This window comes from Panthera pardus, unplaced genomic scaffold (genome assembly GCF_024362965.1).
Source record: "Panthera pardus isolate Hobbes unplaced genomic scaffold, ASM2436296v1 HiC_scaffold_24, whole genome shotgun sequence".
Lineage (NCBI taxonomy): Eukaryota > Metazoa > Chordata > Mammalia > Carnivora > Felidae > Panthera > Panthera pardus.
Window position 1 is genome coordinate 28,889,160 of NW_026526810.1, and position 23,030 is coordinate 28,912,189.

The following is a 23,030-nucleotide window of genomic DNA, read 5'->3' on the forward strand; positions in this document are numbered from 1 at the left end:
CTATCCCACCCAGGCTCCTGCAATGACCCCCTTACTCCACTGTCCACTTCCCCGCCTGCCCCTGTGACCCTGGGTCCACACAGCCGGTGGAGTCACTGAAGTGTGGGAGAGGCCCAGTGAGCAGTGGGCCAGTGTGAGGACTGCAATTAAATGAAAGGCTGGGGGGCCACTCAGCGGTGAAAGACTCAGCTTGGATTTTCCTTGGGAAGGAAATAAAACTATGGTTTCTAAAATTTATGAAGAAATTGGCACCTTGAGAGAGAGAGAATGTTTTTTCCCCTTTAAAATTTAATTTGCTTTAAATAAAAACCCAGCTTGGGGCACCTGGATGGCTCAGTTGGTTAAGCGTCCGACTTCAGCTTAGGTCATGATCTCACAGTTCGTGGGTTCAATCCCCGCATCGGGCTCTGTGCTGACAGCTCGGGGCCTGGAGCCTGCTTCGGATTCTGTGTCTCCCTCTCTCTCTGCCCCTCTGCTGCTCATGCTCTCTCTCTCTCTCAAAAATAAATAAGCATTTTAAAAAATTTTAAATGAAAACCCAGCTTTAAACAAGGTGGCCAGGCAACAGGTAGGCAGACCTTTGGGTGGTTCTCTGGGTCACTTTCTTCTGTCTGGTCAGTAAGAGCTTGCATGTGATGAGACAGGGGACTGATAACCAAAGAGAAACAGAAACCAACAAAGAAGGGCCCCCCACCCTCATGCCAAGCCCAGGGCCAAAGGAGACAAGGCAAGGCCCCGCCCTGGCTCACGCCAGGCCGTGCCGACCCTGGGAGCCCCCTTCTAGACTCCCACCCAGGCTGTGAGCACAGCACACGATGAGGAGACGAAGTGGGAGCTTCATTCCAGCTCTGGTGTCAGCACAAGGACCCCAGGACGCTACCACACACTGAGCCCCTGCTCCCACACTGGAAGGAGACCCCACTCGGCTGGTCCCCCAGGACCACTCTGAGGCTCGACTCAAACAATGAAAGGACTCTAAAAGGTGTGAATGTAGGCAGGTCCTTTAGAATCTCATTAATTCAAACTCTGATTTGGAATCTGTCGTATTTTAAACATGTTTTGATTCGTTTTCACGGCAAAGAGTAAAAACTATGTACCTGCTGAATCTGTTACTTGGCGGACATGTGAGGGGCAGGGACTTCTTCCTCATCATTGCATCCCTGCAGCCGGCGGGGTGCCTGGGAGCTTCACTGTGACTCCTTCCAGATGTCTTCGTGCAGCTGCGCGTGCGCACGCACACACACACACACACACACACACACTCGATTACATCCTACTCTATAACAGATACAGCTTTTGCAAGTCCATTAGGGAAAACAGTCAATGGCAGGAAGGTGTTGCAGAGAGGCCACAGAGGGGACCGTCATGCCGGGTCACCCCAAATCTAATGTAAACAGACAGTCTGGGGATGCCGAGGAAAGGGGGGCACATACCAAGGAGACTTGATGGCGAGAGAACCTCCTGTTTCTGGACTCTTCTAACCATGTCGTGGAGCACGTATCAATTTCAGCAGAGCGGACAGAGCCTGCGGATGAAATGGGCTAATTCTCTCACCTGTGGGGGAGCGCCGGGGCTCTCTCGTCCCCGGGAGGCCTGCAGCTCGGGTTGAGCACACTGTGCGGGGTGCGGTCGGGAGCGAGTGGAGATGGTGATGGCCTGAGGACCTCGAGGACGGCGCTTCCGAACATGGAACCTGGCTTCCGGACCTTGGTGTGTCAGAGAACCGAATGACCTCTGGCAAGCGGCTTTGCTTCACGTTTGTTTTCTCCACTGTACAGCTCGCATGATACCACTTCCCAAGATCGTCAAAAGAATTCTAAAGAATGTATACGGGGTCCTTCCGCAAAAGCCTGACTGAGGACACTTGGCCACTTTAGCTGTTAGTGTTGCCACTATCGCTTGGTCTTTGATTCTGGAAAAGGAGGGCTACCCAAGGCCTTCCAGAGCGAAGAGCATTCCAGGGTGTGCAGGGCCGGAATGGGATCTTCTCATCCTGTCTTCTGGCAGGGAGCACAGGCTTGGCGGGAAGCTGGTCAACAAGCGTTTCAGGGAAAGGCACTGCGTGACCTTGACCAAGTTATATACAGTGTTCCATTTTCTCATCTCCTGCCAGAGATGAGCCAGGCTTTCACTCATGGCTGTGAGAGTCTGGGAAGCACCTGAAACAGTGTTTGTCCCCAGTCCCTAAGCAAAGATGGCCAAGAAAGACCAATCAGAACCATAGTTTGTTGTACCCGGACAGTAAGAACTCAGATTTATTCAAGCACATAAGCAGTTGCCCAGGTAGTATCTACTGGTGGGCGTTTCCAGATGGAGATAGTATCTCTCTCTGTTGGCTGCAGGAGTTGAGAAGATACACTCTCCTCCTGATTAACTTGCCATACCATTGACAGGACCGGAGAATCAGTCTGGGGCCTCCCACCCTATATTCAACTGAATTACAGAGATTTCATTTCACTGGTGTTAAAAAGGAAAGATGAAGTTAACAGGCGTTAAATTAAAATCATGCACGTTTGCCAAGACACCCCCACCCCCACCGCGCCCCAGGGATTTCTTTCCTTCCTCTAGTCCCCAAAGAGAGGAACGCTCTTTACTAGATTTTCTAAACTGGAGTGGGGCGGCCCTTCTCGTCTCAGTGCTTTCACGGGGTGCAGATGAGAACAGAGTAGAACCCCAGGAAGGTACGAGCTCTTCCAGGGGGTGGGCTTGGGGTTGCCCCCTAATATCCTATCTAAACTGTGTGTTTGCTGTCAGGCTGCTAGCTTTCTGATCCTTCACAGGTGTTCTTTCTCCCCCTTTGGCTGTTCTCTTTGCCTCTGCGCCTCTCTGCTTTGCTTTGCAGCCCTGTCATTTCAAGAAATCCTTCTACTCCTGGAAAAAGATTAGCAAAATTACACAGTGTTGCTGCTACTTAACATTCAGGAAATGCAGCACGCGCGCGCGCACACACACGCTACCCATCATGCTTACCAGATGGCAAATGTAGCTCTTTTCACCAGAAAGTGAGCAGCGTTCAAATTCATCACCAATACAACATTTAAATTCACATCCATTTTCAATTTGACATCTTTAATGGGTTGGTATAATGAAAAGCAATATTTTATCCCAATATTGCTAACTATTTGTAAGTTACAATAATGCAGACTCCAGAGTAAAAAAAAATTGTCATTAAACAAATCTTACGACTTGCAATTTTGATACACTCTGGATCTATTTATCTATTTTTGATCCCTCCGAGTTCTGTATTCAGAGAGGCTAACAGGAATGGCACTGGGTAGGAAGAATAAAAATCTACTAGCTAATGCTGGGGTGTGTGTATATATATATATATATATATATATATATATATATACACATATATTTTAATTTTTTTAATGTTTATTTATATTTGAGAGAGAGACAGACACAAATGGGGGAGGCACAGAGAGAGAGGGAGACACAGAATCCGAAGGAGGCTCCAGGCTCTGAGCTGTCAGCAGCACAGAGCCTGATATAGGGCTCGAACTCATGAACCGTGAGATCATGACCTGAGCTGAAGTCAGATGCTTAACCGACTGAGCCACCCAGGCGTCCCTGGTCTGTACATTTTTTTAAATGCCACTGCTTAAGTTTAGTGGTGACAGTTTACTAGTTTATAAAAAACTTTAAGATTGATTAGTCTTATTAGACTGTATTACCAAATAGTTGAGGTCCATGGGGTAGAGCAAGTTCCTTATGCTAACAGTGGCCAAGCCCACAAGCCCTGTCTCTGGAGTCTCAAGTGTAGATGTCTGCCCACCTACTGTTCCCCAAAGATCTCAGAGTTTTGGGTTTTAAGCTGGTTATCAACTAACTAAATGGCACCCCTGGCTAGTTCAGTTCCTCTACACTGAAGAGTAAAGAGTAGCAAGGGGAGCCTGGGTGGCTCAGTCAGTTAAGCGTCTGACTTCAGCTCAGATCATGATCTCACGGTTCGTGGGTTTGAGCCCCGCATCAGGCTGTTGACAGCTGGGAGCCTGGATCCTGGTTCAGATTCTGTGTCTGCCTCTCTCTCTCTGCCCCTCCTCTGCTTGCACTCTCTCTCTCTCTCTCTCTCTCTCTCTCTCTCTCTCAAAAATAAACATTAAAATTAAAGAGTGAAGAGTGGTTTTTATGAGCTGATTGTGTCCCCCTCTCCCCACCAAATCCACGCTGAACGCCTAGGACTTCAGATTGTGACTGCGTTTGGAGATAAGACCTTTAAAAAAGGTAATTAGGGCCGCCTGGGTGGCTTGGTTGGTTAAGCGTCCGACTTCGGCTCAGGTCATGATCTCACAGCCCGTGAGTTCGAGCCCCGCGTCGGGCTCTGTGCTGACCGCTCAGGGCCTGCAGCCTGTTTCAGAGTCTGTGTCTTCCTCTGTCTCTGCCCCTCCCCTGTTCATGCTCTGTCTCTCTCTGTCTCAAAAATAAATAAACGTTGAAAAAAAAAATTAAAAAAAAAATAAATTAAAAAAGGTAATTAAGGTAAAGAGGTCATATGAATGGGGCCCTAATTCACTACGACTGGTGCCCTTATAAGAATAGGACACAGACAACACACAGGGGGGTGACCAGGTAGGGGCACAGCAAGGCAGCCATCTACAAGCCAAGGAAAGAGGCCTCAGAAGAAACCAAACCTATCGACACCTTAATTTTGAACTTTTAGCCTCCAGAGTTGTGAGAAAAGAAATTTCTGTTGCCTAAGCCACTAAGTCTGTGGTATTTTGTTATGGTAAACCTAGCAACCACAGTGGTCCAGACTGGGGGGAAATGTATGTAATGTAGAATTTACATTATACATTTCTCTGTAATGCAGACACTATGTTATTAACTAGGGTTTGTTATTCTAGGGAACAGAGGTCAAATCTGGCCAACCTAAGCAAGCACACATTAGGAATGCATCCTGAGGAGACAGCGGTATCTCACGGAACTGGAGAAACGCAGCAGGCCCCAGAAACACACTGCATCCAGGGCCCGAAGCACTGACAAGATTCTGTTCTCATCTCTGCGTTTCACGATGTATCTACTTCGGTTTTCTAATCCATCCCAATTTCAGATTCCTGGGGCAGACATTCATGGGCCCAGCTTGAGGGACTCACCCCTGGTCTCACAGTCCTGGCTCGAGGCAGCAGGGTCACGTGGCACAGTGGCTGGCAGGGTCCCGTGGAGAAGGAGGCATTCTCAGGTCACACGAGCTCCTCAGACTGTGGAATAAGTCCTCTGGGGCTTGGAGGGTCTGTTCCCGCTCAAGGGCAATGGGGGAGGTGAACAGAAGAGGTTTAGTGTGCTAAAGCAGAATGGCCAACGGGTTAACAGTTTGGCTCTAAATAGCAAAATCAAAGCAAGAGCAGCCTGAGCCCTCATCCAGACCAAGAACTGCTTGCAACCCGTGGCTGTCTCCCAACTGAGGATGAGAGAGAGAAAAAAGAGATGCCAAGGATGTTGAGTCGTAGCCTGTGCACCCATCAGCTAGAAAAGTTGCTTGGGGATCCACCGGTACTCCATCATACAAACGGTGTGCAATGTGTCTAACCCAAAAGATAATGTGCAGTGAAACACAACATAAACCCGGACTGGTCTCTGGTTTTACATGTATTGGGGAGGGTATATCATTACTGAGAAGAAGGGAGGGGCGGAGATTCAATAATGCTTATTGTTCTGGAGAAGAGGCGAGGGCAGAAAATACAGGAAGGACAAACTTTCAAATAAATCTAAGACAAAAATGGTTACCAGCCTGAATCAGCATGGCAAAGGGCACCCTGATTTTGCTCGTTGCCCTTTCCTCTTCTTCGACTCGGCACCGGGAACTGAAGCCCCCAGGGAGGCACTGTCTCCTCCACAACACCTTTCCTGACCAACCAGAGTCTGGCAGTTTACTTTTCTGAAACTGTTCTGTGGACACTGTGTCCCCCTGTACAATAAACCTCCTAGGGGTAAGACCCACGGGACAGGCCCTTCCCACTTTGTCTTAAAGGGCCCGATACACCTTTGATGAATATTTACTGCCTAGTTGTCACCGGTTGAACAGAAAATCCTCAGAAATCCACTTGCTGGGCTCAAAAAATCTTAGATTAGAGAAGGAAGAAATCTCCAGAGATATTCCTTTTAAGATAAAAACTTTATTTTACAATTTTATAAAGCAGCTTTACATTAAGCACAAACAATCCATTTACTTTGTATAGAAACAAAATACCTTTCCATCTGCAAAAAATCCAGTTTTGCTGTATAGAAAACTAACATGTGCACATTGTGCTTAAATTGCCAAGTCTGTACAGCTTTACAAAGGACCGCCCTTCAGAAGGGCGTCCTGTAAACACTTTATTGCATATTTAACACATGGCATCTAACCCACATGGACAATGGAGGAGAAACAAGAAAAACAATTACAACAAGGATGAAAATAGCAGCTTTCAGTGAAAGTTTGCACACCGACAAAGAAAAGGCCTCTGCCACATCTGGAAAGTTGTGCTTGTGTGTCACTTCTGTATTTGCTCACAGACACTGGGTGGTTTTTGGATGAAGCCTTTATGTACAATAATCCTAAAGGGCCAAACTTGACCTTTATGTGGAAACTTTTGGCTGGTTTTACAACTGAAGTGGCAATAGATTTAATTTAACATCAGAGCTAACTCAAGATGAATGCAAAAAACAAAGACCCATTATCTTGAAACAAAGACAAATCAAAAGAAACAAAACAAAACTAAAATATCTTCCCCATTCTTCTAAGCTGAGAACAAGTAAACGTTTCACATGGTTTAAAACCCTAGAAAACTCTGTAGGTGCTTCGGAACAAAAACGCAATCGATGGTCTTGGGCAGTGTTCCTCCACGTCTGCCCCGCAGATCACCTGCATGAGAATTATCCGAATGCTTGTCAAAAATGCAGATTCTCATGCTTCACGGGCAGATTTAGTGAGTAACCGGCATCTGAATTTCAGGAAGCTCCCAGGTGATGCTGAGGCACCCTGAAGTTTGAGAACCACCGGTATATGCTGGCGGGGCGGTCGCAGGTTCAACTCATCCTCTTAGAAAATTCTGGGACCACGAGAAAAATCAAGTTGCTGTTGCAACGTGGAAGGCAGTGTGAAACCAACAGCAATGAAACAGCAATGCCATTTCTAGATCAAAATGTCTTTCCTTTTTCAGTGGAAAAGGACAGCCACATCGTTAAGGCACTGGTATCTGTCACGGAAGCATACCACGCTGTTTTTGCTGATTCCCTTAGTCTGAAGTACCAGTATGCAAACACAAGGCAGAAGTCTGGACCGCTCTAGATAATAACAGAGAAGATGAAGTAAAAAGGGTTTCCAGACTGGAGAAAGTTTATTTTTTGAGCACTGAAATTAAAAAAAAAAAAAAAAAAAAAAAAGAGGAGTCTAGGTATTTTTGTTGAGACATCTAATGTAGAACTCCAAAAGTCAAATGCTAGGGGGAAACTGAATAACCCGCAGCTCTTCTGTTGTGGGCAAAATAGAGTTGTGGCCGCATAACTTGGGAGTTGAAGCTTACTTTTCTGTAATGTCGTCTTCAGTGTAGGTCTATATTGTTTTCTCGGCTCCTGCTCCCTTTGCCACTAATATGTATACTTTGCCTTTATATTACACTCATACACATGTATACATTTTCTGACTTCTAAGTTGTGTTGGTAGGCTGAGTTCAATTTAAGATGCAGTATGTGGGCAAGTGCCCTCGTGGCTCTTGATGTGCATTTAATACAGGTCACAGACAAATTGCAATGTGTTTGTCAGACTCAGTCTCCTGAAAGTGTGGGGTCTCGTATTTCAATCTGTGTAAGTTACAGTAGTGACTTGGTGTTCGTCACACACTAAAACAAAAACAGCAAAATCAACCTCGCTTGATATTGACAATGCCGGAAGCCCTCTAGCAGACACTGCCCAGGGTGTGAGGGCTGTGAACCTATTTATGTGAGGTATGGTGGGATAGAACACCAAAAGAAAGGTCTGGTTACACACATACAGCGAATGTGGTAGCATCTACCCAATAGCTGAAATAATTTAAATTTAAAATTGCAAAAGAAAAACACTGATGTGCAGAGTCAATGGTCTGGAAAGTTGACAACCAAGAATGACCTGAAAGAAGGGAAAAAACCTGCTATGGTTCTTGTGTATAATATCTGACAGAGTACGTTTCTTTACAGAGGGGAAAAAAACCCCTGTAAGGGCAGCGGGAGGGGACTAGCTCCTTAAAGAAAATTTCCAAAATGTCCTCCCAAAACAGATAAAACTCTCAAGTGTAGTCTGAAATGAAATACAGAATTCTAGACAGTGACAAAAAGAAACCATCACAGGGGGAGTGGGGAGGGATAGACTGATTATCAAATCTTTACTGATTGTAGATCGAGTTTCATAAAACAGAATAACATTTTTGTGATTTCTTGTGCAGTCAACAAGTTTCATTTTAGTTGTGCTTACATTATATAACTGTGAAGCCTGAACACTGGCTGTGTTTTTAATTTACATGTTTCAAGAAAACCATACATTCAAAATATTCTCCATATATAACAAATTCAACAAACGCAACACGAAATTTGCCCAGAAATTAATCTATAGAAAAGAAACATCATTTTAAAAAGTTGCACACAGTCCACTACTCAGGCTGCGAGTACACACTTACTGTATTACAGCACATAATTTTTTAAAGTTTGCTTCCAACATAAACATAAATAGTCACATTTTAAGAGAGGCCCATACTAAGTTTTCAGGTAAGCACTAGACAGCTGGCCACTAACAGCCACTTACCAGTGTCTTTCCCAAACCCAGAGGGATGGGACTATCTGTGGAACCGCAGAAGGTGATAAGCAAGGCAAAGTTAAACACCTTTGTTCAGCCATCGACTAACACTTTTCTGCTCCAAGGGCCACCGAGGTTTCAAAACACCCAACCCACAGAATGCAATGATCTCCGACGACTGGTTTCATTTATCACTTTGATGTAATCCACAAAAACCTAGTATACCACCTTTCAAAATGTGCCTATGCTCCGCTGACGTAGAGCCCATAGCTGTGTATGACAGAGGCTGAAAGACGATTTTGGTTCTGAGCTCTAGTTGTGCTTTGCCCTGCTGCCTTTAAGGTAGCTTTTCCACCTCTTGACAAACTCTTTGAAGATTGGGGACTCATCGATGGTGCTGAGTAGCTGCAGCTGATTGATGTGGGTGGTGTGGTAGTCCCAGCGGGCCAGGTTGGGGGCAATGCCGAGCATGAAGTGGCGGAGGTCATAGATGGTTCCTGACCCGGTGTCATACAAGGGGAGCATGGCTTTAAGGGATTCCATACCACGCTCATACAAGGACCTCGCTTCTTTCCCGAGTTTTTCCCCTGCAGTTTCTTTTAAGTCATACAGCCCAATTAAAGAATACATAAAGCCATTTAAAACGAAAGAGCTAGGTGTGGTGGGATATTCTTCATACCAGTCGTGTTTATTCATAAACACAGCCCTAACTCCATGCTGTTCAGACAGAAACTTGTAAGGGGCTGTTGCCCTTAAAGCTGAACTGAGGAATAAATGGTCTTTTGTTAACAGATAGGCCCTGACTAAGGTAGAAATGGCCTGCCCTTGGGCCATGGCCGAGTACCACCCTGGCTCTAAAGACTTGAACCCCTCCCCTAACTTACGGGTCACCATAATTGGCCAGCCACCTTTCTCATCCTGGTTCCTTACCAGCCAATCGCTGGCAGCGAAGAATGCAGCCATGTGGGCTGTGGTAGAGATGGTAATGTTGTCAAGGAAGCCTTTCCCTTTTGCAATCAACCTAACCACCTTTTTGGGCATGATTTTGGTTGGCTTGACAGCTTTTGTGTTGGAAAGACCCACTCCTTTCCTGAGGTCAGTGACCAGGTCCCTTGTGACCGTGCTCCACGAAGTTCTAGGCCCAATGCCATAGTATATGTCTCTTTCTTTAAAAGCAATTAGCTGGGTATTTGAGACATAATGTACAGTGAAGAGCTGATTCTTTTCTGTGGTCTCTAGAACCACGGACACACTTCCATTTGTCAAGAACTTGAGGTCAAATGAAATAATAAAATCTTTTGTGTTCCCCAGTTGCAAGGATACACCTTCACTGGTTTCTGTAGGGGGAAAATATACCAACAGAGACTGGTTAGAATAAAAGCTCTTTGTATTAAAAATAAATCACAATTCCTCCTTGATAACCACTAACCATACAAAATTAGCATTTCGATATTTTGGTTAACCATATCATCATCATCATCATCATCATCATCATCATCATCATCATCATTTTACTGAAGTAACCAAAAACAAATGATACAATTGATGAGCCCATCCATGACGGCTCACGAGTTTCAGGCCTGTCTAGTTTAGCGGGCTAAGAGCAAATGATTAAGGTGTTGTTGATCAAACTGCCTTTTCTAGATCGAATGCTGGCTGGTCGATAATCAATGGCTGCCCTAATATACCCATTCTATAAAGAGAAAAAATAGCCAAAATAGGCTTAGCACATAATATTGTGAGACGTTAGAAGAATGGCTGCACATGAATTTTTTAATCTAACATTTAGTAAGTATTTACTATGTTCTAAGTGCTTTACTAGTCGCTTTTTTTTTTAATGTTTTTATTTTATTTTTGAGAGAGAGAGACAGAGTGCAAGCAGGGGAGGGGCAGAGAGAGAGGGAGACACAGAATCGGAAGCAGGCTCCAGGCTCTGAGCTGTCAGCACAGAGCCCCACGTGGGGCTTGAACCCACAGACCGTGAATTCATGACCTGAGCCCAAGTTGGACACTTAACCGACTGAGCCACCCAGGCACCCCAGTGCTTTACTAGACTTAACTCACTTAATCTTTGTAACAAGAATAGTGCTATTATTACTCTTACTTTATGGTTGACAAACTGAGACACAGGAAAGTTAAGTAACTTGCCTGATGTACAAAATGTGAAACTCAGGTTGCCTAGTTTGGCTTCACAATACACATTTTTTTTTTTTTTTAGTTTATTTTTAAGTAATCTCTATGCCCAACATGGGGCTCAAAGTCACGACCCAGAGATCAAGAGTTGCACACTCTGCCAACTGAACCAGTCAGGCTTCCCTTTACAATATACACTCTTAACTGCTGCTAACTGATGCTGAAAATGATAGGTTTGCTTCCAGATATCTGCTGGAGTTGTGAATAAAATTTCTGAAAATTAAGCGATGGGTTCATGTAGCCCACAAAAAGGGAGGGAAACTGGGGGAGGTCGAGGGGGAAGCATAGAATTAAAACCCCACCAAACCTTGTTTGAACTGTTACTCTACCACCTACTAGCTTTGAGATGTTCAAGACGATATAACTCTTTGAACCTCAGTTTGTTCGCATGTTAAATAATACTTTGCAAGGTAATTGTGAGGATTAAAAAAAAAAAAAAGATAGTGGCTTGGAACAAAGTAAAAATTGATAGTGATTATGATTATTATTACTCTGAAGCCACTGGCCTTCGGAGGCTGATAAAACAGTAACAGCTGTTTTATCTGGCAAATCATCAAATAAGAGATTTCTCTTGCGTATCTACAGTACAATGACAGCTGACTCCCAAAAAGTTGCCTTTCTGAATATGGCTGGTCTAGATCTACCAAGAAAAGAAACAGAGCATATTAAAGAGCAGCAGCAACACGACCATCACCACCAGCAAAAATATACGTACTGCATATTTTATATATGAATTTACACTCCCATGTGTTATCTCACAGGATCTTTATAATAATCTGAGGCCGGTAGAGCAGGAATTACTACTTCCATTTCAGGAACAAAGATATGGAGGCTTTGCAAGGTTAAAAGGTTTGCTCAGAGCCAAATGCCAATTCGTGGTAGAGTAGGGACCAGAAACCAGGATTCCTGGACCCAAGATCAAAGACTATGAAAAAGAAATGGTATTGGAAATGGCATCCTCATGAGCATAATCGCTGGAAGAGTTATTTCTCTCAAAATAGCTACAGAATCAGATCTGCTTTGAGGAGTCCTTTGAAGAAATCTTCCGTATATCACCAGGGGCAAAGATGAAGTGTGGACTGATGATGGTGTATACAAGAGTAATTAGCCTGGAGAGCCCTAGCATGTGGAGCTGGCTGTTAAACTCTCCCAACACTGGACTCTACCAGTGTGGACATAATTGGTCCGGGGCTCTTAATTATTTCATTTGATGGAACAGACAATCATGGAAATTGTATAAGGAATGAGAACATCTTGATAGACTTACATGTCAAATGATGCTTTGAGTGACTTTTTTTTTTTTAACTTTATTTTTTATTTTTTAAAATTTACATCCAAATTAGCATATAGTGCAACAATGATTTCAGGAGTAGATTCCTTAGTGCCCTTACCCATTTAGCCCATCCCCCCTCCCACAACCCCTCCAGCAACCCTCAGTTTGTTCTCCATATTTATGAGTCTCTTCTGTTTTGTCCCCCTCCCAGTTTTTATATTATTTTTGTTTCCCTTCCTTTATGTTCATCTGTTTTGTCTCTTAAAGTCTTGAGTGACTTTTTAAAAAGGGATTTCAGAAGCATATTTCTAATAAAGATCCATTTTATCTGGAAAAATGTCAACATGCAATCTCTCTCTTTACTAGTTGTTTTCCTACATCTACGGTAAAATGGAATCTGATGCTCAATACAACATTCCCAAAACACTGCAGGGTTCTAAATTGACTGACAAATCACTCAAGTTTAAATTATATTCAGCAGAGAAGACTGTCTTGAGTGCTTATTTTTTCATTCTTAGGGTAATGCCTCATTAATAAGACAATATTATTAAGTATGACCAATTCATTCTCATGAAACTGAATAACAGTGATCCATCTTTAGAAGTCCAAATGGGGGGGCTCCTGGGTGGCTCAGTTGGTTAAGTGACTGACTTTGGCTTGGGTCATGATCTCACGATTTGTGGGTTTAAGCCCTGCATTGGATTCTGTGCTGACGGCTCAGAGCGTGGAGCCTGTTTCTGATTGTATCTCCTTCTCTCTCTGCCCCTCCCCCACTTGCACTCTCTTTCTTAACAATAATAAAAATTTTTAAAATTTAAAAAGTCCAAAATGGGAGGAAGCTGAAGAATTATCTATTTTCCTCCCAGAATTCCCTTCTTTCACTTTATCAATATAAATCTAATGAAATGATATGGCCAAAATTACCTGATGTTTCACTATAACAGATTAGTTGATGTCATGGGATATAACCTTTAAAAAAAAAAGACTATTTTCCTAAAACACTATCACCACCAGAGGGAGCTACTGAGCCACACAGAAGAAGAGAAGAAGTCCTAATTCCCAACATAAATCAATCAAACAAAAAATGGTAGTCTTTACAACAATCTTCCAAGTCTTTTAATTCCCAATTTATAGATATACAGAGTGGTTACATAACCTGTCAACACCACTCGGAAGGATCCAAATGGTAGCAAAAGGGATGTGAGTGTGGTTGTGGCAACCACTCTGGAAATACAGCAGGCGAGGTCTGAGCTCTACTGAAGGTATTCTGTACCTAGAGATGCCTACTTTCAATCTATTAGTAGAAAGTTCTGGGTTTCCCATTTTTTGAAATCCATACTCATCCTCTCTCTGAGCAGTTAAGCCTAGGAGTTACTAGAAGTGTTTATTCTTGGTGTATGTGTCCTTTAGGCCAAAAAAGGATGATAAACACTGAAGAATGGTCTTTAAATCAATGTTTTCACATACAACACAAACCATCATCATTCATTAATTTTAATCCACATACTAATAAGCTCAGTGAGAAGAGGCCCTCCCTACTCAGAACCTTGAGGAACAGTGAGAGATAAGGGCCAGGCAGAACAGGAGAAGCTCACAAGAAGTCTGAGAAAGAATGGCTGCACAGAGAGAGGGGAGAAAGTGAGGTCATGCAAATGAAGTGAAGAAAGTACATCAGGAAAGGGAAAGCTAATTTAATTTAATGGAGTATGACAGGTATAGTTTCAGTTCATTCAATTTTAAAATTAGGAAGAGGAACTCAAACATTATTCAACAAACAAAACAATAAAATATGATGTAGACCCATGTTCTGGTTCTTTCTTCTAGAGGATTTTAATTTTATTTCCTTTCAAGGAAAAAAATTAAAGGCCCCAAAAGAAAAACTAAAAGGCCAACAGCATTCAGCCCCTGGTCCTCTGAGACTCACCTCATTGAGGCCAATGTTTCTATACACAAGTTCCAAATTCTTCTCAACAGGGATTCTCTGAATTGATCCCCCAGGAGGTCTATACCCTCTGAAAAGCCTCATCTCCCCATCCTGCGCTTCAAATACAACAGTCTCACTGCTTTGATTTCCTTCTCCTGCGCTGAGCAACAACTTCCATGTAACCCAACTCACTTGCCCTCATAACCTAGATCAAATACACCTCCACGCATGCCCAGATAGCAAAACAAGCGCCCCATTCCCAATTAGCACACTCCACCAACACGGAGTTCCAACTGTGAGTAGCTTGTGTGCCACTGACAGAGTGTCCCAGAGTTCCCTCCCCCCATAGAATGAAAACCACCTTAGGAAGCAGTTCTATCTCTAGCTACGGGCTGCAGAATGAAGAGCTGACGTGAGGGTCCCTCACACAGTATGAGGAGACTTATCTTTTGTATCACCCAGGGCATCCAAAGTGAGCAATGAAATCTACTGCTCTAAATAGAATAGAGTTCAAAAGACCACTCTAGACAACTTCTCAACATTTGAGATCAAGATGAGAGCTGTTTCTCACCCTAATCCAGACAACATTATTAATTAGTGCAAAAGTAAGCTCCTTGGGTACATACAAAAACAAATGTCCTTTTGCTTAGTCTAATCATTTCCTGCTACAATAACCTCTTTGGTATCACAAGCTAAATACTCTTGAACATCTCCATGTACTTTCTCACCAGTCAAGCCTGTGGTTTTACAATAAGCAGAGATGCTCTGTGTACTGGAGTATCACAGAATACCATAGGAGAAAAGAAGTTCTAGTCACAATAAAAACTAAAGGTCATTCATTATTTGCACTGCATTAAGCACTCATAAATCCATTACTTAAGGTCATCTAGAATGAGTAGATTTGTATTGTGGCTTTCAAGGTCTGTGAATTACACAGTCATCAATAAAGGACAAGGAGAGAATACAGAAGAGGTCTTATAACCTTTTCTCTCGTTTTATTTACCGACTGCAAGGTTGGTGGGAGGGGGGAATCAGTTCTGTTCTTGACAACATTTCCCCCATAGAGAATTAAGCCTGAGGTGCTAACTGAAATTATTTCATTGTCTTTTTAAGTAATCGACTCATTAATTCTCATGGATATTGATTAGAGGAGAAAAATACATTACATCCTAATTAATGAGACTGTCTTACTAAAAGGGGAAATGTTGCATAAAGTTAATTTGATTTTATAAATGCTTTTATTAATGAAATGGTTTTATATGAAGTTTGAGACAATCTAGTACATTAACAAAACTCAATACGAGAAGCAGGCCTGGTTGCTAATGCTATAATATTTTGAAAAAAAAAAACAAAAAAAACAAACAAAAAAAAACCATGCTGGTAAAAACCAGACAAAGGAAAGGATGGCTCTCTATAAAGAAAAATTTCTACCTTAATGCAAAACAGTTTAAAAGTTAAAGAATAAATGCTGCACTGAAATACTAAAATAAACCAATGAGGGTCATTCCTATGGGACATAGATCCCTGGAAGGAGACACATACCATGTAGTAACCTGGATCTTAATATTCAATCTATGGCTTGGTTTTCCACGCAGTTTTTTTTTTTTTTTTTTTTTTTTTTTTTAATAACCTTGAATTTTTAGCTGTTCTTTTTCTAGGGATTTCACTTGGGTGACACCATGTTTCTTTATATAGATACAATATAAAGGGTCTGCTAATGTGCTTTTTAAAACCATAAAAGCAATTTTAAAGGAGTTATCAGGTACCATAAATCAACATAAAATTAGCAGACACATATAATAATCATCACTTACCTGGAGTAATGAACTGCTTAACATTGGTGAATCTAGACTTATCAGCCACACTAGCCATAAAGCAGCCCTTTGGCACAGTCCAGTCATTCGGCTTGCTGTTTCTGTCTCTGTCTTCTGCTGTTTCATATACCTCTACATGAGGGGGTTTCTCAGTTAGATTCTTGCTGTAATGACTCAACCCATATTGTGCAATCTGGATTGGGTAGAAATAGCCTTGAGGTCCCCATTGTGTAGATAAAGGTACACCTACAAAATAGAGAGACTAAATAAATAACCACATCTGGACATTTCCAAGCGTATTCTGAACAACGCTCTCCACTGCTTTACCTCTGGGGCACGTTACAGGGTTATCGGCAGCTTTAATGCTTTGGTATTACGCTACTTTCATAATGATTAAAAAACTAGTTAATGAGGCAATCAGACATGAAAAACAAAATTGAGGCTTATTCACTCTTGTTCAGTATTTGACAGACAGCAATGCAGTGTGGTAGAAAACCCTTTAAGAACTGATGTTTTACAGAGCTACAGACGTCCCGTTTTCAAAACCCCGTTTCATACATTCGTATTTTGTACAATTTCAATACATGTAGATAATGTTACCACAGGTTTATCCTAAAATATTAACTCTGAAATTTTCTTACATGTTTGTACTTCACATTCAAGTTAGTAACCTACTCCTCTCTCTCTCCAATGTTAAGATGTGGTCTAACTATATCAGCTGATGGTTGAAGTATTTGCTTAAGGAGCCGGGTATGACCAGGCAACTTCAAGTATAAACGCAGTTTGCAATTCTTCTTCATATCCGGCATGTCAAAATGTGACTTTTGAGAATGAGGCGTGTTTTTTAAATGAGTTAAAGTTGTATATCTAACCAGAGATTTCTGACATAATTCATTAATGGATGATCTCTTCTTGTAAAGTTCTAAGCAAAACTTTGAGATGTTTATTAGTGTTTATTTTAGTAATTTTACACGGGGAATACAATAATGCCACATTGCACAGAATATTGTATTGCTGCCTCATGGTCTATGTGTTTAGAAATAAACTCCTTTCTGTAGTTCTAAAATAATTTGATCAACATCAGATGGACATAGCAGAAACCAAGAACCTACAAAACTGTATGTGTGATGTAGTTTCAAAACAGTTTAAGGAATTAGGAGCTATAAGGGCTAAGAAACCTAGGCTACAGATATGCTTTTAATATAAAGACTGCATCATGAATTGGTGGGGACAAAAGATTATTCAATACATGTGAGGGGAAGAGTCTGAAATTATACCCTGACTTTGTACCATTTACCAAAATATAAATCAATTAAGCTGGCCTAAAAAGCTTAATGTAAAAAACCAAAACCCTAATAAAACTATTAAGAGAAAATACAGATGAACAGCTGACCACAATGTGGCAATGACTTTCTAACCATAAAAGTAAAAAAAAAAAAGTCTGTAAGTTTAGTAAATGAAACTAAAAACTTCCAAAACTAACAAATCATAAGTAAAATGAAAGATAACCAAATTGAAGAAAATATCTTTAATAAGTGCAACAAAGTATTATTAACCTTACTATATATATAAAAGTTCACATAAATATTTTAAAAGCCCACTTAATTAGAGAAAGAGGGAAACAACATGAAGATCATTTTATAATGATTGAAAGCATATGAAAAAGATATCTGACCTCACTAATTGTTATAGAAAGCAAATCATGAGATCCTTTGTAAACAACAGATTAAAAAAAGAAAAACCAATGTTCCTTGGGGCCCCTGGGTGGCTCAGTCAGTTAAGCATCTGACTTTGGCTCTGGTCATGATCTCACGGTTCGTGAGTTCGAGCCCCATGCTGGGCTCTGTGCTGCCGGCTCAGAGCCTAGAGCCTGCTTCAGATTCTGTCTCTCTCTCTCTCTCTGCCCCTCCCCCGCTCACACTCTGTCTCTCTCTCTCTCTCTCTCTCTCTCTCTCTCACAAATAAATAAACATTAAGAAATTAAACAAACAAAAAAACAATGTTCCTTACAGAAAAACAATAAAAACAAAAAACGATGTTCCACGATGTCAAGAGCTGGGTGACAAGTGTGCCCTCACACTCTGCTACTAGAAACATGAGTAGTTCAACCTTTTCTGGAAAAAGCAGTGTAACTAAATAGATCAACTTCTATCATTTGAATGACAGTTTACTTCCTAGGAAACTACTCTTAGAATATAATTAAAACAGCAAATGATTAACTATAAATATCTATACCATTATGTATAAAAGCAAAAAAAAACTGGAAGTGACCTAAGTGGCCAACTAAGGAGAAAGGCTGAACACATTACACATATCATGGCATATTCTCACTATATGAGAGTAGTTGTTAAAATATTCGGTAAATATTTAATAACAAGGGGGAATAATCAATATATTTTAGATGAAAAAAGGAGAATATAAAATTGACTACACAGTATGATCTCAATTTATTTAAAAAAACAACAAAAAGATCGGGAAAACACATCAAAATATTAACACCAGTTATGGGTGCTTTTTACTTTTTCTTTAGCATCCAAACATCTATTACTTTTATACATTTTACATAATTTACATGAAAGGGTTTGACGATGGGTATCTCTGAAATCTCTAAGAAAACATTACCACCCTGGACACTGTATGGTTAAGTATCATTACAACTATGTTAAAACATAGACCTAGGTACAAAGACCTCCAGAGAATATACAAAATGGTAACAATTATCTTGAAGTGGTATGAATATAAGTGAATTTGGCCCTTCCCTCTTCTGAACATTAGGTAAAGATATTATAAAAAACTTAAAATATTGTATGAAAATCACTTTTTAATAGAATGAAGAAAATAAAATAAAATAAAACTAAGCAAAGCAATCTGAAAACACACTAAGTTCTTTCCTCGGGTTAAATGATGTATTTTAAAGTCAAATTCAATTTGGCTTTCAGATCCATCTTAGGTTTGACATACAAATTCCAAAATGTACTAATGACACTCATAACGAGCTCCTACTGCGTCAGGTTTTAAAGACAATATGCAATAGACTATAGGAGTGTAGCGTAAACGTTCAGAGAAAATGGTGTCTTGTTCTGAGGACTTTAAACCTCCATCCAGAGATGACACCTGGCTAATCTGGTAGTAAGACTGCATTGGTACATAGGTCTATTGGTCTCCTCTCCTAGGGCACTAACTGCATATTTTAATGCAAAATTTTTGGAGATGCTGTGCCCTTACTTTAGAGGTGATAATTTTAGATTCTGAGGCGGGTTCGTGGAATAATCCTATTTGATCAGGTATCATCTCGCAGCCCCCATATCACATCATCTAGAATGATGCCTCAGGTTTAGACTTAACCCGGTCCTCCTTGCGACGTCAGAGTGATGAATGGTCTCCTGACAGTAAGCTATGTATGTACTTGCTATATCATTAACACCTACAATTTCTTATTCCTCAACACAATCAAGATAGAAAAAGGCAGTGGAGCAGACAGATACCAACCTTCAACCCCACTTATGCACTTGACTCTGTCTCGGACTTCCACATTGTAGCCTTCAAAGGACATAAACACGCCATCAGGGTGATAAGGGGCTCTCTGTGCATAGACTTTGGAATAGCTATGAGAGAATTCAAACCGATCGTAGCCATCATACTGAACCACCTTTCCATATACGTCAAAATATTTCTCTACCCAAGTGAATGGAAGAAAGACTTCATTCCCCTCTCTTCTCCCTTTAATTGTGTGTTCATCATTTATGAGACAGTCAATTTCTTCGTATTTGAGCCCTAACACCTTGCTTCCCCCATTGCTGTTGAAGCTCCCAACAACAGGGGGTGCTTTCTGCTGTTCCTGAGGGAATGCCTCCTCAGACTGCTTGGCCATGTGGTTCACATAGTTGTTACTCTCAGATGCTGCTGCTCTTTTTTCTAATCCATCCACTCTGAAGCCACTACTCAAGTGCCGTGGAAACTGGATCGCTTTATCGCTGGAACATTTATTCCACAAAAGTACCGTGACCAAAGTGAAGAGTGTGCAGATGATAATCAAAGTCTTATAGTTGACCCGAGCTGCCAAGCAACGCATATTTCAGACCATACCTATGGAGGCAAGAAGAAAAATTCATGCAAAGCTGTACTGCAGACATTTCATAGGATAAGGTTTTCCTTAGTTTTTTATATTGAACCACATTAGGGCAATTTTATTCACTGCAGTAATCTGATCAGATTTAAAATGACTAACTCAAACTTCTCAGCAGAGACAAAGAAAAGGCAAGAGGAGCTTCCCCCTCTTAAAATACTTAGCACGATCCTCTAAAGTAGAGATTCTCAAACCTTCTGTTTGTGGCTCTCTTGGTATCTTACTAATTGTTTCAAAGTCCCTAGGCCAAAAGAAATACCTGACAGTTCCATTTATTAAGTCCTTGGGCCCAAATAGCTTAATACATTATTTTTGTCTGAACAAGTTAGTAGCTGTCGGAAAAAACACAGCGGTTTTTGTAAAGGTAAAAACACTGATATCCATGCTGCCAAACCCAACAGTTTGGTGCCCCTCCTACTTGCTCTCTCGGCAGCGTGAATAGTCAATGACTCTTTCCTACTGGAAACACTTTCTTCTCATGGCTTCCGGGGCACCATCCTCTCATGGATTTCCTTGTACACCACTGGCTGCTCCTCCTCAGTCATCTCTGACCATTCTTTCTCATCTCCCTGAACCGTAAGTGTTAGCGTGCCTTAGGGTCTCAGGCCTCATACCCCTTCTTGACCTCTATTCACTCCTAGGCGATCTCACCCAATCCCATGGCTTGAAATACACTTTATATGCTAACTACTTTCACAATTTCCTCTCTAAGCCAGAACTTTCTCCAGAACTAGAGGCACATACATCTCAGTACCAATCCAAGTAGCTGACATCTTTACTTGGAGACCAAATGAACTTTTGAAACACCCCAAACTTAACTCCTCATCTTTCCCCCCATCTGTTTCTCTTTTCCTATTGCTCAGGCCAGAAACCTCTACTCCTTTCTTGCTCACCCCATATCCAATCAGTCAGGAAATGCTGTTGGCTCTACCTTCAAATTATACCCAGAATCTGACCTCTTTTCACCAACTCCACCATTACCACCACATCAGAGCCACTGCCATCTTTCACTTAGAATACTACAATGATGTCCAAACTGGTCTCTTCTTATTTCTATCCTTGCTCTACTATTCTACCCCAAGTCTGTTCTCAACATAGCCATTAGAATGATGCTTTTTTTTTTTTCAGTTTATTTATTTTGAGAGATACAGAGATAAAGTGAGTAGGGGAGGGGCAGAGACAGAGAGAATCCCAAGCAGGCTCTGCACTGTCAGTGCAGAGCCCGATGTAGGGCTTGAACTCACAAACCACGAGATCATGACCTGAGCCGAAGTCAAAAGTCGGATGCTTAACTGGCTGAGCCGCCCAGGTGCCCCAGAATGATGCTTTTAAATTGTAAGCCAGATCATGTCACTCTAGTCACAATGGGAAAGGAATCTGATGCTGTTGCCATATAATACACTAGCCAGTTGTGACTGCAATTAAATAGTCCCGAATTACCTGTTGCTGAGGTCACTGGGAACTATGGAAAATTATGGGATTAGTCTCCTTAGTGTTTGCTACAGTAGCTCTATAATTCATTTTATGGTGTAAATCCACAACTACTTATTTTACTGTTTGAAATTATTCATCCCCTTTTTTCTTTCCACAAACGCTTTTGGGAGCGATGAGATTTTTTATGTTGTTATTATTTTTTTTTAATGTTTATTCATTTTTGAAAGACAGAGAGAGACAGAGCACAAGCAGGGGTGGGGCAAAGAGAGAGGGGGACACAGAATCAGAAGCAGGCTTCAGGCTCTGAGCTGTCAGCACAGAGCCTGATGTGGGGTTTGAACCCATGAACCGTGAGATCATGACCTGAGCTGAAGTCAGATTCTTAACCCGACTGAGCCACCCAGGTGCCCCACAATGAGATTTTTTTTAAAAAAAACCCAAAATGAAAATGTTTAATGAGAAATTAGACAATAATTTTTTATTTTTTAAAGAAAGGTGATGGTGAGGGGCACCTGGGTGGCTCAGTGAGTTAAGCATCTGACTTTGATTCAGGTCATGATCTTAATGGTTTGTGGGTCTGAACCCCTGCATCTGACTCTCTGCTGTCAGCACGGAGCCTGCTTCAGATCCTCTGTCCCCCCGCTCTCTCTGTTCCTCCCCAGTTTATGCTGTCTCTCTCAAAAATAAATAAATTTTTAAAAAAAGAAAGCTGATGGTGAATGTGTAATTCTCTATCTATCTATCTATCTATCTATCTATCTACAGCTTGAATTCATGACCCCAAGATCAAGAGTCACATGCTCTACCAACTGTGCCAGCCAGGCACCCTCACTCATTTAATTCCAAAAGAAGGTGCCTTTGAGTTCTTATATGTCTAAAATCAACTTCAGTCTGCTCTCTCCTTTGATTTATAGTTTGGCAAGATATAGAATCCCTGGTTACACATTATTTTCTTTTGAAAAGTTGTAGGCAATGTTTTATTGTCTTAAAGCATTAAGAACTACTGATGAGAGGGGCACCTGAGTGGCCCAGTTGGCTGGGTGTCCAACTCTTGGTTTAGGCTCAGGCTCACGATCTCGCAGTTTGGGAGATTGGGCCCTGAGTCGGGCTCTGCGCTGGGAGCGCGGAGCCTGCGTGGGATTCTCTCTCTCCCTCTCTGTCTGCCCCGCCCTTGCTCACTCTCTCTCAAAATAAAGAAATAAACTTTAAAAAAAAATTTTTTTTAAAGAATTACTGATGAGAGGTTTGATTTCAGTTTGATACTTGTCACTTTGTACATGAATTTCCTCTGGATCTTTTATCTTTAGAATTCTGCAGCTTCCCAAGAATGTATTGCATTATGATATTTGACTCACTATTTCAGCACTTGTTGTGCCCTTTCCATCTGAAAACGTGTGTTCTCCAATTTTTGTTTAATGCGTGAAGTTCTCTCCCTACAGCCCTGAGTATATTAGAGTTCCTTTCTGGTTAAGTTCTCTCTGATTAGCTCTATTTTCTCCAGTAGCAATTTTTCTGGTTAT

General features: G+C 41.6%; 1 protein-coding gene across 4 annotated transcripts in view; it reads right to left on the reverse strand.

Moving 5' to 3' along the window:
* Window positions 1–6,096: 6,096 nt before the first annotated feature.
* Window positions 6,097–23,030, reverse strand: part of GLCE (glucuronic acid epimerase) — a 114,415-nt gene continuing 97,481 nt past the window's right edge. For 3 of the 4 annotated variants that reach the window (XM_019441640.2, XM_019441641.2, XM_019441642.2), the window contains 3 exons: window positions 19,440–20,036; window positions 15,951–16,196; window positions 6,097–10,083 (listed from right to left, as the gene is read on the reverse strand). In XM_019441640.2, the coding sequence (XP_019297185.1) occupies window positions 9,059–10,083; window positions 15,951–16,196; window positions 19,440–20,022 (1,854 nt within the window). In that variant the 5' untranslated portion in view covers window positions 20,023–20,036 and the 3' untranslated portion in view covers window positions 6,097–9,058. The remainder of the gene's footprint in view (window positions 10,084–15,950; window positions 16,197–19,439; window positions 20,037–23,030) is intronic. The other variant, XM_019441643.2, reaches the window with a different exon arrangement.